This window comes from Siphateles boraxobius, unplaced genomic scaffold, assembly GCF_051911475.1.
Source record: "Siphateles boraxobius isolate OS27281-9 unplaced genomic scaffold, OSU_SipBor_1 11, whole genome shotgun sequence".
Classification (NCBI taxonomy): Eukaryota; Metazoa; Chordata; class Actinopteri; order Cypriniformes; family Leuciscidae; genus Siphateles; species Siphateles boraxobius.
This window is the reverse complement of record NW_027508711.1, coordinates 1,332,938-1,352,914: the sequence shown is the minus strand read 5'-3', so window position 1 is coordinate 1,352,914 and position 19,977 is coordinate 1,332,938. Positions and strand designations below refer to the sequence as shown.

The 19,977-nt window shown below is 39.0% G+C and overlaps 1 protein-coding gene and 1 long non-coding RNA gene across 12 annotated transcripts in view; one reads left to right on the top strand and one right to left on the bottom strand.

Annotated features, from left to right (window-relative positions):
* grin1a (glutamate receptor, ionotropic, N-methyl D-aspartate 1a) overlaps window positions 1–19,977 on the top strand; it is a 31,947-nt gene that overhangs the window by 7,523 nt on the left and 4,447 nt on the right. Inside the window, exons 3-22 of one of the 11 annotated variants that reach the window (XM_077193802.1) lie at window positions 2,612–2,788; window positions 5,837–5,899; window positions 6,656–6,753; window positions 7,841–7,962; window positions 10,234–10,408; window positions 10,661–10,805; window positions 11,084–11,170; window positions 11,298–11,433; window positions 12,349–12,476; window positions 12,581–12,745; window positions 12,945–13,063; window positions 13,655–13,767; window positions 13,860–14,008; window positions 14,084–14,241; window positions 14,690–14,851; window positions 15,103–15,212; window positions 15,544–15,689; window positions 16,040–16,093; window positions 18,220–18,246; window positions 18,679–18,789. In XM_077193802.1, coding sequence (XP_077049917.1) covers window positions 2,612–2,788; window positions 5,837–5,899; window positions 6,656–6,753; window positions 7,841–7,962; window positions 10,234–10,408; window positions 10,661–10,805; window positions 11,084–11,170; window positions 11,298–11,433; window positions 12,349–12,476; window positions 12,581–12,745; window positions 12,945–13,063; window positions 13,655–13,767; window positions 13,860–14,008; window positions 14,084–14,241; window positions 14,690–14,851; window positions 15,103–15,212; window positions 15,544–15,689; window positions 16,040–16,093; window positions 18,220–18,246; window positions 18,679–18,789 — 2,445 coding nt within the window. Of the gene's footprint in view, window positions 1–2,611; window positions 2,789–5,836; window positions 5,900–6,655; window positions 6,754–7,840; window positions 7,963–10,233; window positions 10,409–10,660; window positions 10,806–11,083; window positions 11,171–11,297; window positions 11,434–12,348; window positions 12,477–12,580; window positions 12,746–12,944; window positions 13,064–13,654; window positions 13,768–13,859; window positions 14,009–14,083; window positions 14,242–14,689; window positions 14,852–15,102; window positions 15,213–15,543; window positions 15,690–16,039; window positions 16,094–17,621; window positions 17,668–18,219; window positions 18,247–18,678; window positions 18,790–19,977 lie in introns of all 11 variants that reach the window. The other 10 variants (XM_077193823.1, XM_077193880.1, XM_077193813.1 and 7 more) reach the window with 10 other exon arrangements.
* LOC143697009 (uncharacterized) lies at window positions 10,815–19,034 on the bottom strand. The gene is made up of 7 exons (XR_013186121.1): window positions 18,748–19,034; window positions 18,305–18,402; window positions 16,575–16,749; window positions 15,909–16,027; window positions 13,849–15,702; window positions 13,709–13,752; window positions 10,815–11,356 (listed from the first exon to the last, which is right to left on the bottom strand). It is a non-coding gene; the product is annotated as an uncharacterized LOC143697009 (long non-coding RNA).

The window sequence follows — 19,977 nt, the reverse complement described above, 5'->3', positions numbered from 1 at the left end:
TCAGTGATGGGGGTTTCAGTGACTCTTTCTGCAGGATCCTAGGCCAGCATGTGGCGAAAAGTGACTTTCGTTATGACTTAGTTTCAGATTCAGAACAGATTCATTTCAAAATTTAAATGAACAGATTAATTTAAGAACAAAATAATTGTCTGGCTGCATCCGAAATCGCAAAATTCCCTATTATACTGTCGGCTAAATACATGACAAGAGTAATATGTCCGAATTCACAGTACTGATAAAAAAGTAGGCAAAAAGCATCCGGATGACATATTTCTTCCGGCGAGATTCTGAAGTGTGCATACGATGGACACTCTCCCATGAGGCCGAGGGAGAGGATTTATTAAAGGCAGTGAAGCGACGCAACTGACGCTGGCAGGTCACATGACAATGACAACATGGCGAATGCATTACGTCAGGATTACATACTACACACATTCATCATACTATATAGAAAATATTCTTTTTGGCAGTCGCAAAGTAATTAATTTTTCAAAATAAGTACCTACTCTAGAGAGTATGCGATTTCGGACGCAGCTGCTGTGTTTATTGAATTGTTCATTTAAATGATTAGTTAAAAATCATGAATTTTTCATGCAACCGATTTGTTCAGAAAGGCTGATGCATTTAGTAATAAGAGATGGTGGTGAATTACCTATATTTTATTTTTGTTTGTTTTCACACAATAATCTTGAAATATATTATCAGTTTTTAAAATTTATTATTTGTAAGATGGATTTTCATAAATAGAAAACAATATTTAAAAATGAACATTTAAAAAATACATATACAGGTCCTTCTCAAAAAATTAGCATATTGTGATAAAGTTCATTATTTTCCATAATGTAATGATAAAAATTAAACTTTCATATATTTTAGATTCATTGCACACCAACTGAAATATTTCAGGTCTTTTATTGTTTTAATACTGATGATTTTGGCACACAGCTCATGAAAACCCCAAATTCCTATCTAAAAAAATTAGCATATCATGAAAAGGGTCTCTAAACGAGCTATTAACCTAATCAACTGAATCAACTAATTAACTCTAAACACCTGCAAAAGATTCCTGAGGCTTTTAAAAACTCCCAGCCTGTTTCATTACTCAAAACCGCAATCATGGGTAAGACTGCCGACCTAGCTGCTGTCCAAAAGGCCATCATTGACACCCTCAAGCAAGAGGGTAAGACACAGAAAGAAATTTCTGAACAAATAGGCTGTTCCCAGAGTGCTGTATCAAGGCACCTCAGTGGGAAGTCTGTGGGAAGGAAAAAGTGTGGCAAAAAACACTGCACAACGAGAAGAGGTGACCGGACCCTGAGGAAGATTGTGGAGAAGGACCGATTCCAGACCTTGGGGGACCTGCGGGAAGCAGTGGACTGAGTCTGGAGTAGAAACATCCAGAGCCACCGTGCACAGGCGTGTGCAGGAAATGGGCTACAGGTGCCGCATTCCCCAGGTCAAGCCACTTTGGAACCAGAAACAGCGGCAGAATCGTCTGACCTGGACTACAGAGAAGCAGCACTGGACTGTTGCTCAGTGGTCCAAAGTACTTTTTTCGGATGAAAGCAAATTTTGCATGTCATTCGGAAATCAAGCCAGAGTCTGGAGGAAGACTGGGGAGAAGGAAATGCCAAAATGCCTGAAGTCCAGTGTCAAGTACCCACAGTCAGTGATGGTCTGGGGTGCCATGTCAGCTGCTGGTGTTGGTCCACTGTGTTTTATCAAGGGCAGGGTCAATGCAGCTAGGTATCAGGAGATTTTGGAGCAATTCATGCTTCCATCTGCTGAAAAGCTTTATGGAGATGAAGATTTCATTTTTCAGCACGACCTGGCACCTGCTCACAGTGCCAAAACCAATGGTAAATGGTTTACTGACCATGGTATTACTGTGTCCTCAATTGGCCTGCCAACTCTCCTGACCTGAACCCCATAGAGAATCTGTGGGATATTGTGAAGAGAAAGTTGAGAGACGCAAGACCCAACACTCTTGATGAGCTTAAGGCCGCTATCGAAGCATCCTGGGCCTCCATAACACCTCAGCAGTGCCACAGGCTGATTGCCTCCATGCCACGCCGCATTGAAGCAGTCATTTCTGCAAAAGGATTCCCGACCAAGTATTGAGTGCATAACTGAACATAATTATTTGAAGGTTGACTTTTTTTGTATTAAAAACACTTCTTTTATTGGTCGGATGAAATATGCTAATTTTTTGAGATAGGAATTTTGGGTTTTCATGAGCTGTATGCCAAAATCATCAGTATTAAAACAATGAAAGTTTAATTTGTATCATTACATTATGGAAAATAATGAACTTTATCACAATATGCTAATTTTTTGAGAAGGACCTGTATATATAAAAAAACTTAAAAAAAAACCTGAAGCACCCTTATATTTCACTAAAATAAAGACTAACTTTTAAACATTGTCTACCAGCTTTTTTTCTTTTTCTCTCTACCCTTCTTTCAGGAGCCATAATAAAAAAAAAATTAACAAAGTGAAAAAATGCCTCTAGTTCAGCAAACATCCTTTTGTTATTTTACTAAAATAAAAAGTGTAATTTTTAAACTTTATGTCTCCCACCTTTCTTCTTATCTCTTTATCCTTCTTCCAGAGCATCCATCTCTCGTTCCTGCGTACAGTACCACCATATTCCCACCAGGCACATGTGTGGTTTGACATGATGCGGGAGTTCCGCTGGAATCACATCATTCTAATCGTCAGTGACGACCATGAAGGCAGAGCTGCACAGAAAAGACTAGAAACTCTTCTGGAGGAGAGAGAGACCAAGGTAAGATCCAGTTCCAGTTCCAGGATTCCCAGTGCGTGCTTGTATGCAGACGTGTGTGTATCAATCGCAAAGGTCTTCTATGTACGTAACTGTTTTATTTTTTTGTCATGTGATCACATCTCTCATGCCATGTTGTAAATGTTGGCTAACATTCTAAAACCAAAAGCGCCAGCCATGTCTAATGTGTTCTGATTTGACTTAACGTGCGTTATTTGCTCATTTCATATTGCTTTCGACCATAGTCAAAAACTCCTGTGTCTATCCACAACAGGAGCAAAATGAAAACCATAACCTGGGGCGTTGCAAAGCATCAGTGACTCTTTACATATTTATGCCATTTGTTTATACACTATATAAACTGGTATTTTTGTAGCCTTGAGCCACAGATACTGTATAAGTCTATTATCAGTGTCTCATGAGGTGGTTCAAGCTGTGATTGCTTCATGCAGTGGTGCATTGTGGGAATTTTGCTCTTGCAGAGGTTCTGCTCAGTTTCCTTGGGGATGAAAGCTAAATCACCATCCCACATCCCCCCTGCTCGGCGCTGAGGTAATTATTGTTGCCCTCATTGCTGCGAGAGATTATTAACAGTGAAACAATTTAGGTATGGTGCGAATTGAGCTACTTTCCCACAGAGACGTTTCTAGTGCTGGAAGACTGTTGAAATACCACATAGCTGCTTTACTGGAATTTCTTCTACCTTTGCATCATGCATTTTTTTTCAAGGGGTCACCAGCTTACTATGTGTCCTATTAGAGAAAAGACATGGAATATGGGCAGAATGCGTCAGCAGTAAAATGTATGTAATGACTAAATATTTAATAAAAATATAATTATTCATTTTAAAACAATTGACCTTACCATGTAAATGGGTGCCACAGCTTTTAAACAAATACCTTTAATGTATTGTGCCATTTACTACAACCTGAAAACCTATTAAAATATTATATATATATATATATATATATATATATATATATATATATTAGGAAGATGCATTAAAATATACTCTTTTTTAATTCATGTTTATGTTCGTAAATTATTAGCCTTGATTTGTATTTGTTTTATTTATCTTCGTCTATGCTAATTTAAAGCACAGATGTGCTAAATAAATAAATTTACCTTGTCTTGCCTAGATTTTTATCACATTTTGTAGTTAGTAAGAATGACTCAGTTATCATGCATGAAAAGCTTCTGCTTTTTGATTTACTGCGATACAAAATTATGTTTGATTAAGGCTTTTTGAAGTTAAAATCACAGAAATTCACATCATATTTGAGTGGGTCCTTTTCATGTGTGCTGCAGTCGAGAGAAGCCGTACACACTGGAATGAATTTACATTTTTATAAGGCCATTTAAATGCCCACCAAGTGTTCCCAGGAAAACATTATTCCTGATATTTTAAACAATGTACATGTTAAATTTCTTTTATGCTTTAAAAAAAAAAAAGTTTTTATGTGGCCTTTTATGCTCTGCTACTGAAGTTTTAAATTGCCTTCTGAATCGATTTATAGAAAAGAGTTTCTTTAACCTGGAAGCCATTTTGTGGTGCTTGTAATGTGCTTTTCTATCAGGCTCTCTTTTTCATTAGAGGTGCAACTCCATTTTAGAATTCAGAACATCATTCTCTCTAAACTTTCAGGAAAAATTTTTTTGTGGTACAACACTTTGTCCCTGGGAGAGTACATTAAAAGATATACCTTTGTACCTGATATTAATATGCACCCTTTATGGTTAGATTAAGCACAATGATGTATCACTGTTACAAGAAACTAAGCTAAAGGTTGAATTTTTCTAACAGTGTATTTTTTAATCGTACTGCTGACCTCTTTTCTAATTTATGTACAAAAATGTAGCTCCAGATATCATGGTAGTTTTGGTCATTTTTCCTCATGTTTGTTATCATAATCTTTACTGAAAATGCAATAACTTGTTCTGAAATTCCAGCTATTCCTCTAAAGTTACTTACGCCGCTTGAGTTACTGGATAATAACCAAATAGCTAAAGTTTTAGCAACACCAATTCGCATAGACTTGAAGAAAATATTTATACTTTTAATAGTTATAGAGAGATCAAAGCAAGACTGACATATCTTAATGTCTGATAAATAATATATAAGTAATATGACAGGAAATATCAAATAATTGCTGCATGTGCATAACAATTCTGAAATTTCAGATTATTTTTGCTTGCTGTTATATTCCAATGCAGTTCAGACTGAGACTTTATTTTTCTGCACTATGAGCCAAAGATCATTTTCATATTTCTCCTACTATCAGTTTACACAAGTGTCAGTTATTAAGAGCTATTTCCAGCGAATGCACAGTGGAGTTTATGGCTGCAGCATGAGTTTTATTTAAAGAGGTGCTCAGGAAAGGCCACTGTGTATTCACCTTTAATTTCCTTTGAGGTGCCATAATGAGCAAATGCCACGACACACACATATAGGTCATGCATAATTTCAGAAGCTTGAAAGGCGAATCGCATGAGAGCACGTCAGGCCTATCGCGGTATTCGGCCAGTGTTGTGTGTCTATGCAGGGGAGGTTTATTTATATCACTGCAAAATGGCAACGTTTGAGCCAGGGAGCCCCCCCCCCCCCCCCAACTCAAGATGGTGCAGGAGAAAAAGGTCCTCTTAGTGAGCTTCTGCAATCATACAGCACTCAGAAATATCTGCATTATTATTGAGCCATTTGTTAACTTGGCAGCCCGTCACAGTAGTCTGTCATCTTAATTGAATTTGAAGTAACGTCACATGAATAATTCGGTAGGCATTCACGCACTGCTGCAAGCAGTTGATCTGGATTGATGGAAACGCACCATTTGGTTCCTTAAGTTTGTAATGTTGTTGCGTTTTGCCATCTCTTGGTTTAGGTCTACGATCTTGTCACATGGTCTATGATGTTTTTTGCAAGTCCCAGTGTTAGGGATTCAAATTTGGAGCAGAAAAGTGAAAATTTGTTGGTTGCTTTACTGCCCACCATTTTCAACTGTTTATAATATTCTTCTGTGTCTGCATATTTTCTCTGTGCACATTACTCATCAGAATAAAAAAAGGAACTATGAAAACCAAGACCAACTGTCCTATGACAACAAGAGAGGACCTAAGGTATATTTGCATGGTCAATGCACGCCGCCCTCCAAAATCTCTAAACGTAGCTACTAGAAACAGCCCAACCAATCACCGGCCAACCCAGAAATGCCCTTCTCTTGGTAGCACGTGTTTCTTGTTACGTTGAGAAGTTACTTTTCCCTTTTTATGATTTAAATGAAGAATGGATTTCTTTTGAACGATTATTATTTCCGTTTAAAAAAAATTAAAACGCTCCGCTTCTTTCATTACCATTTTTTCCTTTTTAATAAAGGATGATGCATGACTCAAAAAAAAAAAAAGCAATCCCATTTCTTTGTGGAGATCCGATAGTTTGGGACACAACACTCTCTCAGATTCTACTTCCTATTGCAGCATCCCCTCGTTGCTCTTTTTTTCTCAACTCTTTTTCTTTGGGGAAATGACGTCCTCTCACCTGTCACTCCCCTTTCCACCTGGTTTTAGTTTCCGGTTGCATCGGTCTCACTCCCCGAAACCTCTAACATGCACGTCCTTTCTCTGAAGCCTTGATAACCCTCAGTTTGCATGCGACAATGCCGAAGTTTTTTGGTTTTTCAAGCTTTTTTATTCTTTTATTTTTCATTTTGAAGCAGTTTTCCTGGAACTCTATAATTTCCCCCCTTTTCAGCCCCCCCCCCCCCCCAAAAAAAACACCCAGAAACAACCAAACCAACCAAAAGTGCTAAATGAGGCAGCATGGTTCATTTATGGGAGTAAATATCCTCTTTGACTGATTGTGTACCCCAATCTCAGGCCGAGAAAGTGCTTCAGTTCAACCAAGAGACTAACTTAACTGCTCTGCTCCTGGAGGCCAAAGAGCTGGAGGCTCGAGTGATCATTCTCTCAGCCAGGTAAGAGGTTTCCCGCATGATGTTATCTCAGCAGCCCGCCAAAATCTCTGCAGCTCGCTCTTCACTGTATAATTACCTGCAAAAGAGTAATGAATCAGAATGAGTCATCCACATATTTATAATTCTTTTCACCCTGCTGAATAGACCAGCATATGTTTTGGTTGCTTGTGTTTCTTGAGGGAATTTTCTAACTTCGATACAAGACAAGTTAAATGAACAGAATTCGTGGCTTGATGTTTATTACCACAAAAGAAAGTTCCAATGGTTTCTCCTTTTCTTACCCTTTCTATTTCAAGTTATATTCAGTTTTACAACTTCATTGTAGGGTGTTTATAATTAACTAAAACTATTAAAACATTTTTGTTAATTGAAATAAAGCTGAAATAAAATAAAATAAAATATAAATATGAGATGAAAAACTAAATTAAAATTAGAAATAGCAACAAATTGAAATAGGTTTAACTTGAAACACTAACTGGAAATAAATAAAAAGCTGAATTAAAATTAAATGAAATAAAAAATAATATGAAAACTGAAACCAAAAATAAAGCTATTTCAAAATATGAATAAAAACTGTAATGTATATACAGTAAATAATACTAAAATAACACTGCTTTTTTGCCATGAGAATATATTGCCTAAAACCCTAAAATGGCCATAAAAATGGCCTACTTATGGCTTAGATAATATGCCTACACAAGATTTAATTCATGTACAAGTAAGTGCTTGTATAAAATTAGGAGGAGTACTAAATTGGCCCATTTACTTCCATTGTCTGTGCCTCACTCTATGCTTGATTTTTTTTCAAATCAACATGCCACAAATGCTTTTGAGCTTGACTTGTATTGAACCTAACTAGCTTAACTAGCAAGACTTTATCAGAAAGTCCATGTCGGCGACAGGTTTTGCAGGTGCACAGCTTTGCTATGCTATGCTGGCCCACCAGCAAGACCATCACAAAAACAGTTCTACCCAGCTGGTCTTTTCAGCAGGGTAGGCCTTAGAAAACTTTGAAAAAGCGATTTCATACTTCAGTGAGCTTCTCATATTTCTGTCAGCAGTTGTAAACCTGTCTATCTGCCTTTAGTGAGGAAGATGCAGCCGCCGTGTACAAAACAGCGCGCTTCCTGAACATGACAGGCTCAGGCTATGTATGGCTGGTCGGAGAGCGTGAGATGTCCGGTAAAGCTTTGAGCGAGGCCCCTGATGGTACGTAATGTACACCCATCCGTATAACTGAGACAGAAGCAGAGGAAAAGAAGCCATTTGTCTCAGTTGTTCTTTTAACTTTGACTAGAGAGGTTTTATTGATGAAGCGAGTTGTGAATGTTAGTGTGTGTGTGTGTACGTGTGTTCGTATATAAATTTACCGTTTAAACATTTAAGCACTTTATGTGTTTAAAGGTTTTAAACGGGTCACTCTAGTTTACACCATAACGGTTGCGTTCTCTGGTTCACTGGCAAGATTAATTACAATTGTACTCCATGTACTCATCTTGACCTCTTGAGGTTTAATTAAGAAGTTACCAAAAGGATGTTATTGTCATTAACTGTTTTTTTTTGTTTTTTTTGCTGAAAATTAAAATGTATTGGTTTTATCATGTTTATTATATTAATAGTCTGGCTTTCGTGAATTTATAAAGGGTGTTTTTCCAACCCTCCCTTTGACGTGTTTCTGGTATTGGTAAGCTATAAATGGCCTATTATGTCCCAGGCACTGCACAAGTGATGTTTTTTTAACCCTCTGGTGCTCTTCTGACATTTTTTAGCGGACATTTTATATATATATATATATATATATATATATATATATATATATATATATATATATATATATATATATATACTTTATTGGAGTGGTACGAAACTTAAAGGTTTTGGCATTTGCTAGTCAACACAAAAAAAATCATAGACATGATTCGAAAAGGTTAAATTGTCCTGAAATAAATAGTCACACTTGTACTCCTCGCGGTCAAAAATACCTGAAATGTATGGGACACGAATTTCATCTAGTTGAAACTTCTGGTATTGCGCCCAAACCAACTCTTACTGAAAGCAAATTTTTTGAAATATCAACCTCAAATTTGGAACACAACTTGATTAGATTTATGGTTTTGATTTTTGATTTTTAAAGTTTTAGAGTAAATGTGTTTTGAGAAAATATATATTTCATATAAAAATTTAAAATAGTATTCTTGTGCATTTTTCATAACAATAAATGTAAAATTCTATAACTTTTTTAAGTTCACTTTTTTAAAAAAAAATTCACTTCAACAATAATCTGCCATGTGTCATCTTTAAAAAAAGACCAAACTTAAGTCTGTGCTCCAAAACATTCAAGATGTTAAGTCAGAATAAAAAGTGAACAAATGGATAATAACTACCTTATAAATAAAACGTATAACCATAAAATCCCCTAAATAATCCCCAATACAAAATGTGAAGTAAAAAAGATCATCAAACTAAAAAAACAGTACATTTATTTAATTTAAAAAAAAAAATGTAATTTTTGACCGCCATACGAAGAGCACCAGTTCACACTACTGTCGTTGTTTCTCCCAATACACTTGCTCACCTTTTACCCTGGCAGTGTTTTCTTGTCTTTGTCCACACTTAAAGGGATAGTTCACCCAAAAATGAAAATTACTGTCAGTATTTACTCACCCTCATGTTGTTCCAACCCCGTAAAACCTTCGTTCATCTTCGGAATACGAATTAAGATTTTTTTGATGAAATCTGAGAGCTGGATCACTCCTCCATAGGCTTCTTCAGGGATTGAAACATGCCAGCCCTGAAAAGTTATTAAAGACATTGTTAAAATAGTCCAAGTAACTACAGTGGCTCAATCTTAAGTTTATCAATTGACGAGAATACTTTTTGTGCGCAAAAACAAACAAAAATAACGACTTTATTTCCGTCTTACGGGGTTGGAACAACATGAGGGTGAGTAAATACTGACAGAATTTTCATTTTTGGGTGAACTATCCCTTTAAGCACTTGTTGAGTCTTCACAGTAAACTTTTGGAGATCTCTTACAGAACTGGATCTTTCAAACCCTACTCCAACAACAAAAACTCAGCTGAAGTTGGATTTATATATGAAGTATACCTTAATTTAGATATATTTCATAAATCACTGTGTGTTAGTGTCTCCTGGAAAGGACTTACCACCGTTTGGGAGAAGGTGGCGCTAGTGGGCTTACTTCAGTAAATCCAACCTCAAGGGTCAAAGCTTGCATTTTGGGTAAAATGTCTCAATTAACATACCTCTGAAGGACAAAACTAATAATTGTATATGCTGGCTCTAATTGGCTTCATCTACCAGTGGAAAAAAAATTGACAAAACATGATTTGACATCTGATTTGAGAGTCATTTACCCATGCTGGCTCAAAGGGTGACCCTATGGGTTTTTTGCATTGGAAAGGGTTCATAAATGTCGAGGGTGAACAGCTCACTGCTTCATTTTTGACGTCAACACAGGGCTGATTGGCCTCCAGCTCATAAACGGCAAGAATGAGTCGGCACACATCAGCGATGCCGTTGCCGTCGTAGCCCAGTCAATCCAAGAACTCTTTGAGAAAGAGAACATCACAGAACCTCCAAGGGGCTGCGTGGGCAATACTAACATCTGGAAGACCGGGCCACTCTTTAAAAGGTCAGTTCTACTAAAGATCATGCATGTAGCTGACCTGTTTATTTGATTTTCTATGATTTGTTATTTTCCTCAATGTCCGGCTTGAGGGGGCATCCGCTTCATTCTTTGATGGGTTTTGACAACCACAGGCAGATGTTCAATGTGATCTAATGCACTGTCACATCACATGATATTTAATCTATGCAATTTTTCATGTATCACATCCATAGACTAAAAAGTTACTCAGATGTCAATTCTGGCTGCACTCCACAGGGTATTGATGTCTTCTAAGTACCCAGAGGGCCTAACAGGACGTGTTGAGTTCAATGACGACGGAGACAGAAAATACGCTCATTACAGCATTCTCAACTACCAGAAGAGCAGACTGATTCAAGTCGGCATTTACAATGGAACACAAGTACAAGTCTTCTTTCACAGTGTTTAATTTATAATTTCATGACATGGGTCCTGAATCATGCATTAGTTCCTGTGAGACATACAAACATACATTTAAAATGTTTTAAAATACAGAGTTTCAAGCCAACACTAAGTATTTCCTGAATTGTATTCAAAGCCAACTCTGTAATGGCACTTTTGGAATTTATATAGGCAAATTATTTTAGATTAGAGGATTGAACAAAGATTATGAGATAGACTATAAACCTGTTAATTATCAACTATAAATATCTTCATTAGGTAGTGATGAATAAGCAGAGGAAGATCATTTGGCCTGGAGGTGAAACAGAGAGACCGAGAGGATTCCAGATGTCTACTCGATTAAAGGTACGGAGTTCATTTTGTTTATCAAAAATGTGCAAAAAAATTAGGGGCATGAATCAGAAAATTACCTGAATGCTTGATATATGTTTGATATAGGAAAACTGAACAAAATTGCATCCATCTTTTGCAGATAGTGACCATTCATCAGGAACCCTTTGTGTATGTGAAGCCAACTACGCTGGAAGGGACCTGCAAGGAAGAGTACACACCTAATGGAGTCTTAATTAAAAAGGTGATCTGCACTGGACCAAATGAGACCATCCCAGGTAACCCATCAGGGACGTTTATATTGTCACTGTGCTTTTCTACATCCGCCGTCTGGAGATACATACTGTACATACATACATATATATGCAGCAGGTATTTATATATGTATGAATGTAGAAAGTGTGACTTGACTGTGGGCATGTGAGTTTGTGTGGAAGTCTTTTTTAAAGCCGATTTTGTGTGTGTGTGTGTGTGTTTGTGTGTGTTGTGTGTGTGTGTGTGTGTGTGTGTGTGTGTGTGTGTGTGTGTGTGTGTGTGTGTGTGTGTGTGTGTGTGTGTGTGTGTGTGTGTGTGTGTGTGTGTGTGTGTGTGTGTGTGTGTGTGTGTGTGTGTGTGTCTGTCTGTGTATTTTACATTGTAAGTGTTTGACTATTTCTGCTTGATGCAAAATGTGTGTGCATGTGCTGGATGTTTGCAAACTATGTTTGTGTGTCGCTTGGGCTTCAATCGTAGCATTCTGCTTTGCGTATAGTGAAAGCTGTGGGTATGCCTTGCGTTGCAGCCTAGATAAGCTACAGGTAAAGTGTGAAAGTCAGTATAGAAGGATTGTACTTCTTTTAGATGCTCCCATCTGGCTATTGAGTCATTCTGACCACAAGAGTTGCGGTTACTTCAATTTAATTCAGCCAGTACCATAGATGAATTGAAAAAAAATATTTTATTCAGTTATAATTGCAAAACAATCTATGACTGGCTGAGTAGCAGATTGAAAGCTGTATTTGGAATTGGAATTGATCAGACCTCAATGCTGTCTAAAAGTTGAGAGCACTGCTATCTAAAAGAGAAGACAATCTCTGAATAACTGAGTGCATTGGGGTGAGTGGAGTAAGAGTGGTGGGCTTTCAAAATATAGATTTTCCGAATGTAACTTTGTCAGATGAAATGAAATTTCACTTTTTCTGGTTTGGTTACAGGACGCCCAATTGTTCCCCAATGTTGCTACGGATTTTGCGTTGACCTTCTGATCAAATTGGCAATGACCATGAACTTCACCTATGAAGTACACCTGGTGGCAGATGGGAAATTTGGAACACAGGAAAGAGTAAGTATACTTTCCTATTTTGTCAAGAATAAGCAACCTGATTATCAAATGACAAGTTCACACAAAGAATAATTTTGCTTTCTATTTATCATTCTGTGGCATAGGTAAATAACAGTAACAAGAAGGAATGGAACGGCATGATGGGTGAGCTCCTGGGTGGCCTTGCTGATATGATTGTTGCTCCCTTGACAATCAACAACGAAAGAGCCCAGTACATAGAATTCTCCAAGCCTTTCAAATACCAGGGACTGACTATCCTTGTGAAAAAGGTATGATTAAACTACTCCAACTACCACACTCTATCTGTGTTTTCATTACAGATCGTCAGTATAACACTGTTGAAAATAGCAGCATTGCCAGTCACCACTTGCTATTCTAGTTACAGTACTGTTTGTACCTACCAGAGCATGTACTGAGTGAATGGAATGTGCTAAATGTATGTAAGTGGCCATGCAATGTGTGTTTCAGGAAATTCCTCGTAGTACTCTGGACTCATTCATGCAGCCATTTCAGAGCACATTGTGGCTACTGGTGGGTTTATCGGTACATGTGGTGGCGGTGATGCTTTACCTACTAGACCGGTTCAGGTACAACAAGACATTGGGTTGAGAGTGTTGCTAACTGTTCCATGTGTGTTCATAGGGTGCTGTGTGTGCGTGTGTGTGTGTGTGTGTGTGTGTGTGTGTGTGTGTGTGTGTGTGTGTGTGTGTGTGTGTGTGTGTGTGTGTGTGTGTGTGTGTGTGTGTGTGTGTGTGTGTGTGTGTGTGTGTGTGTGTGTGCACGTGCGTGCGTGTGTGTTGTTAGTTCTGTCTTTTAGGTAGTTTGTTTCACTCATTGGGATCATGTAGCACCTTTGTTTCAGGATGTCTCAACAGTACATGAGAGTGCTGAACACGTTTCATTGTTAGTGTCGCCATGGAAGTGGGGGAGGTTGAGTGGCTGCACTCTGTGAGCCTGTTCTCTTTTCCCTCTCTTTCTGTCTTTTCCTGTCTTCTCTCTGTCTCTTCGCTTTGCTTCCACGGCTTTTATAATTCTCTCTATGGTACTGGCAAGTGCTAAGTGAACCAGAAACCAGAAACTGGTTCTCAATGGGATATTGGAAAATTTGGTTCAAGACTACTTATGGGTTATTTTACCTCATCACTGTTCATCATCACTGTTTCACCTGGTTTTTCCAGCCCATTTGGAAGGTTTAAAGTAAACAGTGAAGAAGAAGAAGAGGATGCCCTCACCTTATCTTCAGCTATGTGGTTTTCCTGGGGCGTCTTGTTGAACTCTGGAATCGGAGAAGGTGTTGTGAAAGTCAAACTTTGCTTCTGGTCATGTTAAATTAAACAAATCAATTTTATTTGACATTTGTTTGACTACTTACATGTTGTCCAGGTGCCCCACGAAGCTTTTCAGCAAGAATTTTGGGAATGGTGTGGGCTGGCTTTGCTATGATTATAGTAGCATCTTATACTGCCAACCTGGCTGCCTTCCTGGTGTTGGACCGGCCTGAGGAGCGCATCACCGGCATCAATGACCCAAGGGTATGTTTCTCTAAGCACTTGAAGTACCAAAGTAAAGCTTTCTAAGATGTATAAAGTAAGTTTGCTTTTTTACAGCTAAGGAACCCATCAGACAAGTTCATCTATGCCACAGTGAAACAGAGTTCGGTGGATATTTACTTCCGGCGACAAGTTGAGCTGAGCACCATGTACCGCCACATGGAGAAGCACAACTATGAGAGCGCCGCTGAAGCCATCCAGGCTGTTCGGGACAAGTGAGTCCCTGCTGGGTAGACACCAGCAGGTCTGGCCTCATGGTCAGTCAATCAGTCACACAGGCTTGAGGGTCCTGGGCCTGTAGGTCTCAGGTATATAAATCAGTGCCAGAACTTGCTGCACTAACCTGTGACCCTGGCCCATATCCCTTCTCACGAGAGGCCCGGCTATGTGCCACACATAACATATATTAACAATAAGCTAAAGAACAACTTTTTCAGGTTTTCAGCAAAAACGTCATTGAGGGAATCCAATGGGGGACAAAGCTCCACTCGTCCGGCATTGGATTTCATTTGCCTATGAGGTTGCAGTCTAGTTTTCTGGTAACACAAGTTGCACAAGAAGGGTGGGTGGGGGTGGTTGCCACGAGTGTGTTGTTTCTCACTGTACTGTTGCACCGTAACCCCCCACCCTTCCCGTCCTCCTCCCTTCCCCCTGCCCCCACAGCAAGCTGCATGCTTTCATCTGGGACTCTGCGGTGCTGGAGTTTGAAGCCTCGCAGAAGTGCGACCTGGTGACCACGGGAGAGCTGTTTTTCCGTTCGGGCTTTGGCATAGGCATGCGCAAGGACAGCCCCTGGAAACAGAATGTGTCCCTGGCTATTCTCAGGTCTGTCCCAGCCGAAGCAGCATATTATATGCTTCTGTATAGTTTTTGTTGTATAAAATCTCATCATTGGACACTTAATCATCTCTCTCTGTGTATTTCCCCTATTCCATCCCTGCTCTGTATTCTGTGTGCTTGAACATATAAGTGTTTGTGCTAGTGGTTAATTTGTGGGATTTATCGTTTTTTTTTTCTCACAAAAGCAACTTATTAACTTTAGAACTTCTCTTCCTGCTCTCCACCACCCCTTGCAGTTCCCATGAGAATGGCTTCATGGAGGACCTAGATAAAACCTGGGTGAGATACCAGGAGTGTGACTCAAGGAGCAATGCCCCAGCCACACTCACCTTTGAGAATATGGCAGGTATGGTCCATTTAAGGTACAGAGTAACCTAAAAGAGATTGGACAAAAAAGGTACAGTAGGTAATGTATTGGGGCCTTTTTTTGTCCAATGCTTTTAGTTGTTGTTTTATGCTCACTTATGTTGGTGTTCACATTTGTAACAAACTCATTAACCTTTAACATCCATCCATTTTGCATGGTTTTCAGCAGCAGGCCCTAAATATATGGGCAATACATGTAGGATTCCATCACACAGAGGCTCCATCCTCTCCAGCTCCTCTATGGGTTGATTCGCAGAGTACTGTGTCTCCGTTCATCATTTGACAGTCTCCTTCATCCCTCTCATTCACAGGTGTCTTCATGCTAGTTGCTGGGGGCATTGCAGCAGGGATCTTCCTCATCTTTATCGAAATTGCATACAAGCGCCATAAAGACGCCCGCAGGAAGCAGATGCAGCTAGCCTTTGCGGCCGTCAACGTTTGGAGGAAGAACCTACAGGTAAAGCTCTCTCCTACAACACAAGCGGTAAAAAGAATGGTGAACATGAGGGAATGACCTCCCAACAGACTTTTACATAAGAACTACTTTTTGTACTAGGGCTTTAGTTCACAAGTTTTACATACAACTTTGCAAAAAACAAATCCTTGGTTGCACTGTTAAACAGATCTATGATTGCACTGTTTGGTGTCGTGACCAAGGGTGGACGATCTTACTTACATTGCGTGTTCCTAGGCTTCTAAAAGGGCCAATAAAGAAAAACTTCCCTCTTTCCCATTTTCATGGCTGGTCTAAGATTGTCTAGGCATCTCTGGTTCAATCAGCCTCCTTCTTCTTATCTGTACCAACAGGACAATAAGGAGGGCTCAGGGAGTCAAGCTGTGGGTGCTGGGACACCATCTTTAGTATGTAAAACAAGCTGATCCGTCTTGTTGCCACGTCATCCTTGCTACGCGAAATTAGTTTAATTAAAATTGCTGATATGCTTAGTTCATTCAAATATGAAGCTGCTTTCATGGCATGAACCACTTCAATGCTTCAGACTACTTTGCGTATTAAGGTTAGATTCAATAAAAATCCCTGAAGATAATGTAGACTGCAAAATTAATGTTTACAATATTAAAACGTTAATGTTGATTAAGTATACTATTGGCGTACGTCATCAAGCTATACTAAAGAGAACAGATCGCTATTAAGAAATCAGGACAGAGCACTAATTGTCATCATTAGCAACAGATGTCCCAGCCTATACCATTAAAAACAGTGCAAGAGTTATGACATAAAACATATTATAGAAGCCAATATTTCAAAAGCCTTATCCAGCACAAATCCATGCTATAGTCTAACACAGGCCATTCAAAATGTCTGCTACAAACTCTTGCTCACCTGTGTGTCCTTTGAGGCCAATGTCTTCTAGTGGGAAGTCCTGGGAGGTCTTCCCAGTGAGACTGTGATATTTGGTGAGGGGTGGGCCAGTGGGATGGAGGCTGGGCAGAAGTACATTGAGGCAGTGAGAGCCTCAAGCTGCTTCTTTATTCAGAGTGACAAAAGGTCAGAACTGCTGCAATAGAATAAACAGCAGTGGCAGTGAAAGGTAAGATCACAGTCTCTTGTCTTTGTGAACAGGTCAATTTACTATCAATGTCTGCCATCTGCTTCACACGTATAAACGTCTCTGTATGTACATTCATGTAGGCTCTTATACAGAAAGGTCAAGCGGAAATAAAGTAGTGAGGACAAAAAAACCGTTACATTTGGAGTTTAGATGATCTATGCCTGATAAAAGTGAAGGGTAAATATTAAGCTATCACTAAAGTTAGTTTGTATGGATCATTCACAGAGGCGTATTAGAATGGTTTTGTCAGCTATTCCTTTCTGCATAGGAATTTACACAATTTTTGAAGGAGATATCTTTGAGAGCTTGCGTGTGTAAATGTAATAAATGTTTTGTGTGTGTACTTCAATATGAATGTTCATATCCAAATACCCCATTTGCACTTCTGTGTACTGCACCTTCATACAGGGATCTGCGTGTAACACACACACACACTGCACTTCTGAATAACCTGCCCAAATTGCAGTTTTGTACACTGGACTGTTCTGTTGTCATCTTAAAAGCACAGAAATGTCAAAAAACATGCTGCCCACAATTCAGTGGTTAATGGTTGTCTCTTGGAGCAGAGCCCATTCAGAAGTGCACTGCCTTCAGGAAAATGAGAAAACAAAAAGGAAACACTGAAAAAAAGGACGATGCGGAACTGAATGAAGCGTGAATGTGCTCTCATGAGATACTATGTCTTAGGCTTGCAACCAGTTATGTGTCTCACTGTGCAGGCATTGATCCAGCATGCTAATGCACACAGTGCTCTGACAACAGCCAAAGAGGCTTTTTGCTTCTTCTTTTTTTTTCTTTTGTTTTTGATTTTGATTCAGGAAACACAACAGTGTGTTTTGTAAAGTTGTTCGCAAAGACATAGTGGTAAGTCCCAAAGTGGGAGATTTTTTATTGGTAACAGGGGTCGAATGATTTTTCATTTTAAAGGGCCAAAACAAAGGTGAAGATGATCCTGAGAGTCTTCCATCAGCCAAAGTCAACTGTATGCTTGTCCACATTTTGCTTACTTTATCCATACCTTTGATCCTACCGCCCTCTGCATGAGTCTAAATGAAATTCACACCGCGCTTATAATAAACTCTCCGAAAACCTAATGCAGTACGTCCCTTATGTGTGGTGTGAATTTTCGTTACACCCTATAAAAAGTATAACGCTAAAAGTGGGTTCTTATAAGTATTCATGTATTGATCAGAATTATTTAATATCCTGTGCTCTTTTGGCATTTTATTGGTTGCTGTACTTCCCTATAAGAGTGTTGTTTTGTGATTTTACAGACTGCTTGGCTTTGATGTCATTATTTCCTCAGCAAGCTCATTTTGCTGCCTTCTGCTTTTGCTTATGGATCTTAAAGTCATATGATCTTTAAAGCAAGTGGATAAATATTTATTTATTTTTCTTTTTTCCTCCCCAATGCAGCCCTCTTCCTCTGTAGAGACTCAGGATGTAAGAATACCTTAATTCGACCTTTTCTTACACAAACACACCCAGTCTTGTGCATTACCTTAGTACCATTTGTAGAGGCCAGAGAGTAGCCGTGTGGGTCACTTTTGTTGGACGGTGGGAGGGAAGGGTCAAAAAGGTCCTAATCTTCTTCTGTGCCTAAAACCATAATGTGTTAACAGCAAGTATTTATGAAACAGCACAAAACAGATGCCAAGGAAGATCATTTGAGAATTTGAAATTCCTGCCACTCTTTGCAACCAAATCTGTTGCATTCTACCAATTCTCTTTACGTCAAACAAGTCTGACTTCCATTCATATTTGTAGATTGTTGGGTTTAAGATAGTTTATCAACGGGGAATTAAGGGATTTGGTTTTGGCAGTTGAAAACCAGCCAGAGAACATGAATAATTGTTCTACGTATATTTATTTTAGGATAGGAAAAGTGGTAGAGCAGACAGCGACCCAAAAACGAAACCCTCTTTTAGGTCCATCAGTACCAACCTGGCCTCCAGCATCAAGAGACGTAGGTCCTCCAAAGACACGGTAAGGAGGTTAAGGAATGGCATCTCTTTTTACTCGACCGGTCTCTCTTCCTCTTTCTGCGTCTGTCTTTCTCTCGTCCTATTCTTCCGCTCCTCTCTCTGTATCTACTTTCTTCTGTCTTAAACGACATTCCATGTCTGAAACCAAGAGAGCCGCATTTCTCTCTGGTTATTCCTCCATTCCTGGCATCTCGGCCACGGCCACGTGTCTGTCAGTCAGTCATCGAGTCACCATCCAGACCCCATCTGTCAGTAAGGATTTAAGAGCATAGCCATCCTTAAGAGTTAAGCTGAAAGGTTTTTAAAACCCAATGATGTCAGAATCAGGAAAAAAGTTCAACCTAAGAGCAGTTCCAAGAGGAAGGGGCGCTGCACAATTCCTGATGTTTCTGGGCTGCTTCTCTCCCTTTTGCAACCTCTGGATGTGGAAGCGTGTGTTAGTGCGGTTGGACGTGTGTGTCTCTTTTTGGTGGGATGTTGTGCGTATTTGTGTTTCTCGTCCGCAAACCTGCCTGACGTGATTGATATCATGAACAGTCAAATCTTGCAATGTTTGTTTCCCCGACGGCATGCTTTGGTGTTGTGGTGTTTGATCAGAGCAACCGATGCCATGCAGAATAACGTTTTTTTTTTTTACAGTGGAACTTCCCTTTCAGAGTTTGGAATCATCAATTAACAATGATTTTCTTTTGTACAACTGTTTTGTTTAAGGTCCTAACAAAGTTTATTTCAAGGAATGAGAATTTAAAATGAAGATTCTGTCACCATTTACTCACCCTCATGTTTTACCAAATCTGTGTGATTTTCTTTCTTCCATTGAACACAAAAGGAGATGTTTAGAGGAATGTCTTTGCTTTTCTCCATTCAATAATAGCAGCTTTAAAAAGGACCAAAAAAAACTATTTATGTGCTATATTCCAAGTCTTATAAATAAGCCACAAGACACGCTAAACTAATGTCGTTTGATATCAATGACATAAAACCTGATGTGACGAGCCAAGTTTGAATGTAGGTGTGAATTAAATTTGAGAGCTATGAAAAACTTTCAGCGAATAATGGCTCAAATTTCAGTCTGATCCTCGCACAGAATTGTGTGGCTTTAGAAGATTTGAAATATATCGCTAACCACAAAACTACGATAATTTAATCACTACATAATAATTAATATTACTATTTTTTAAAAAACTTA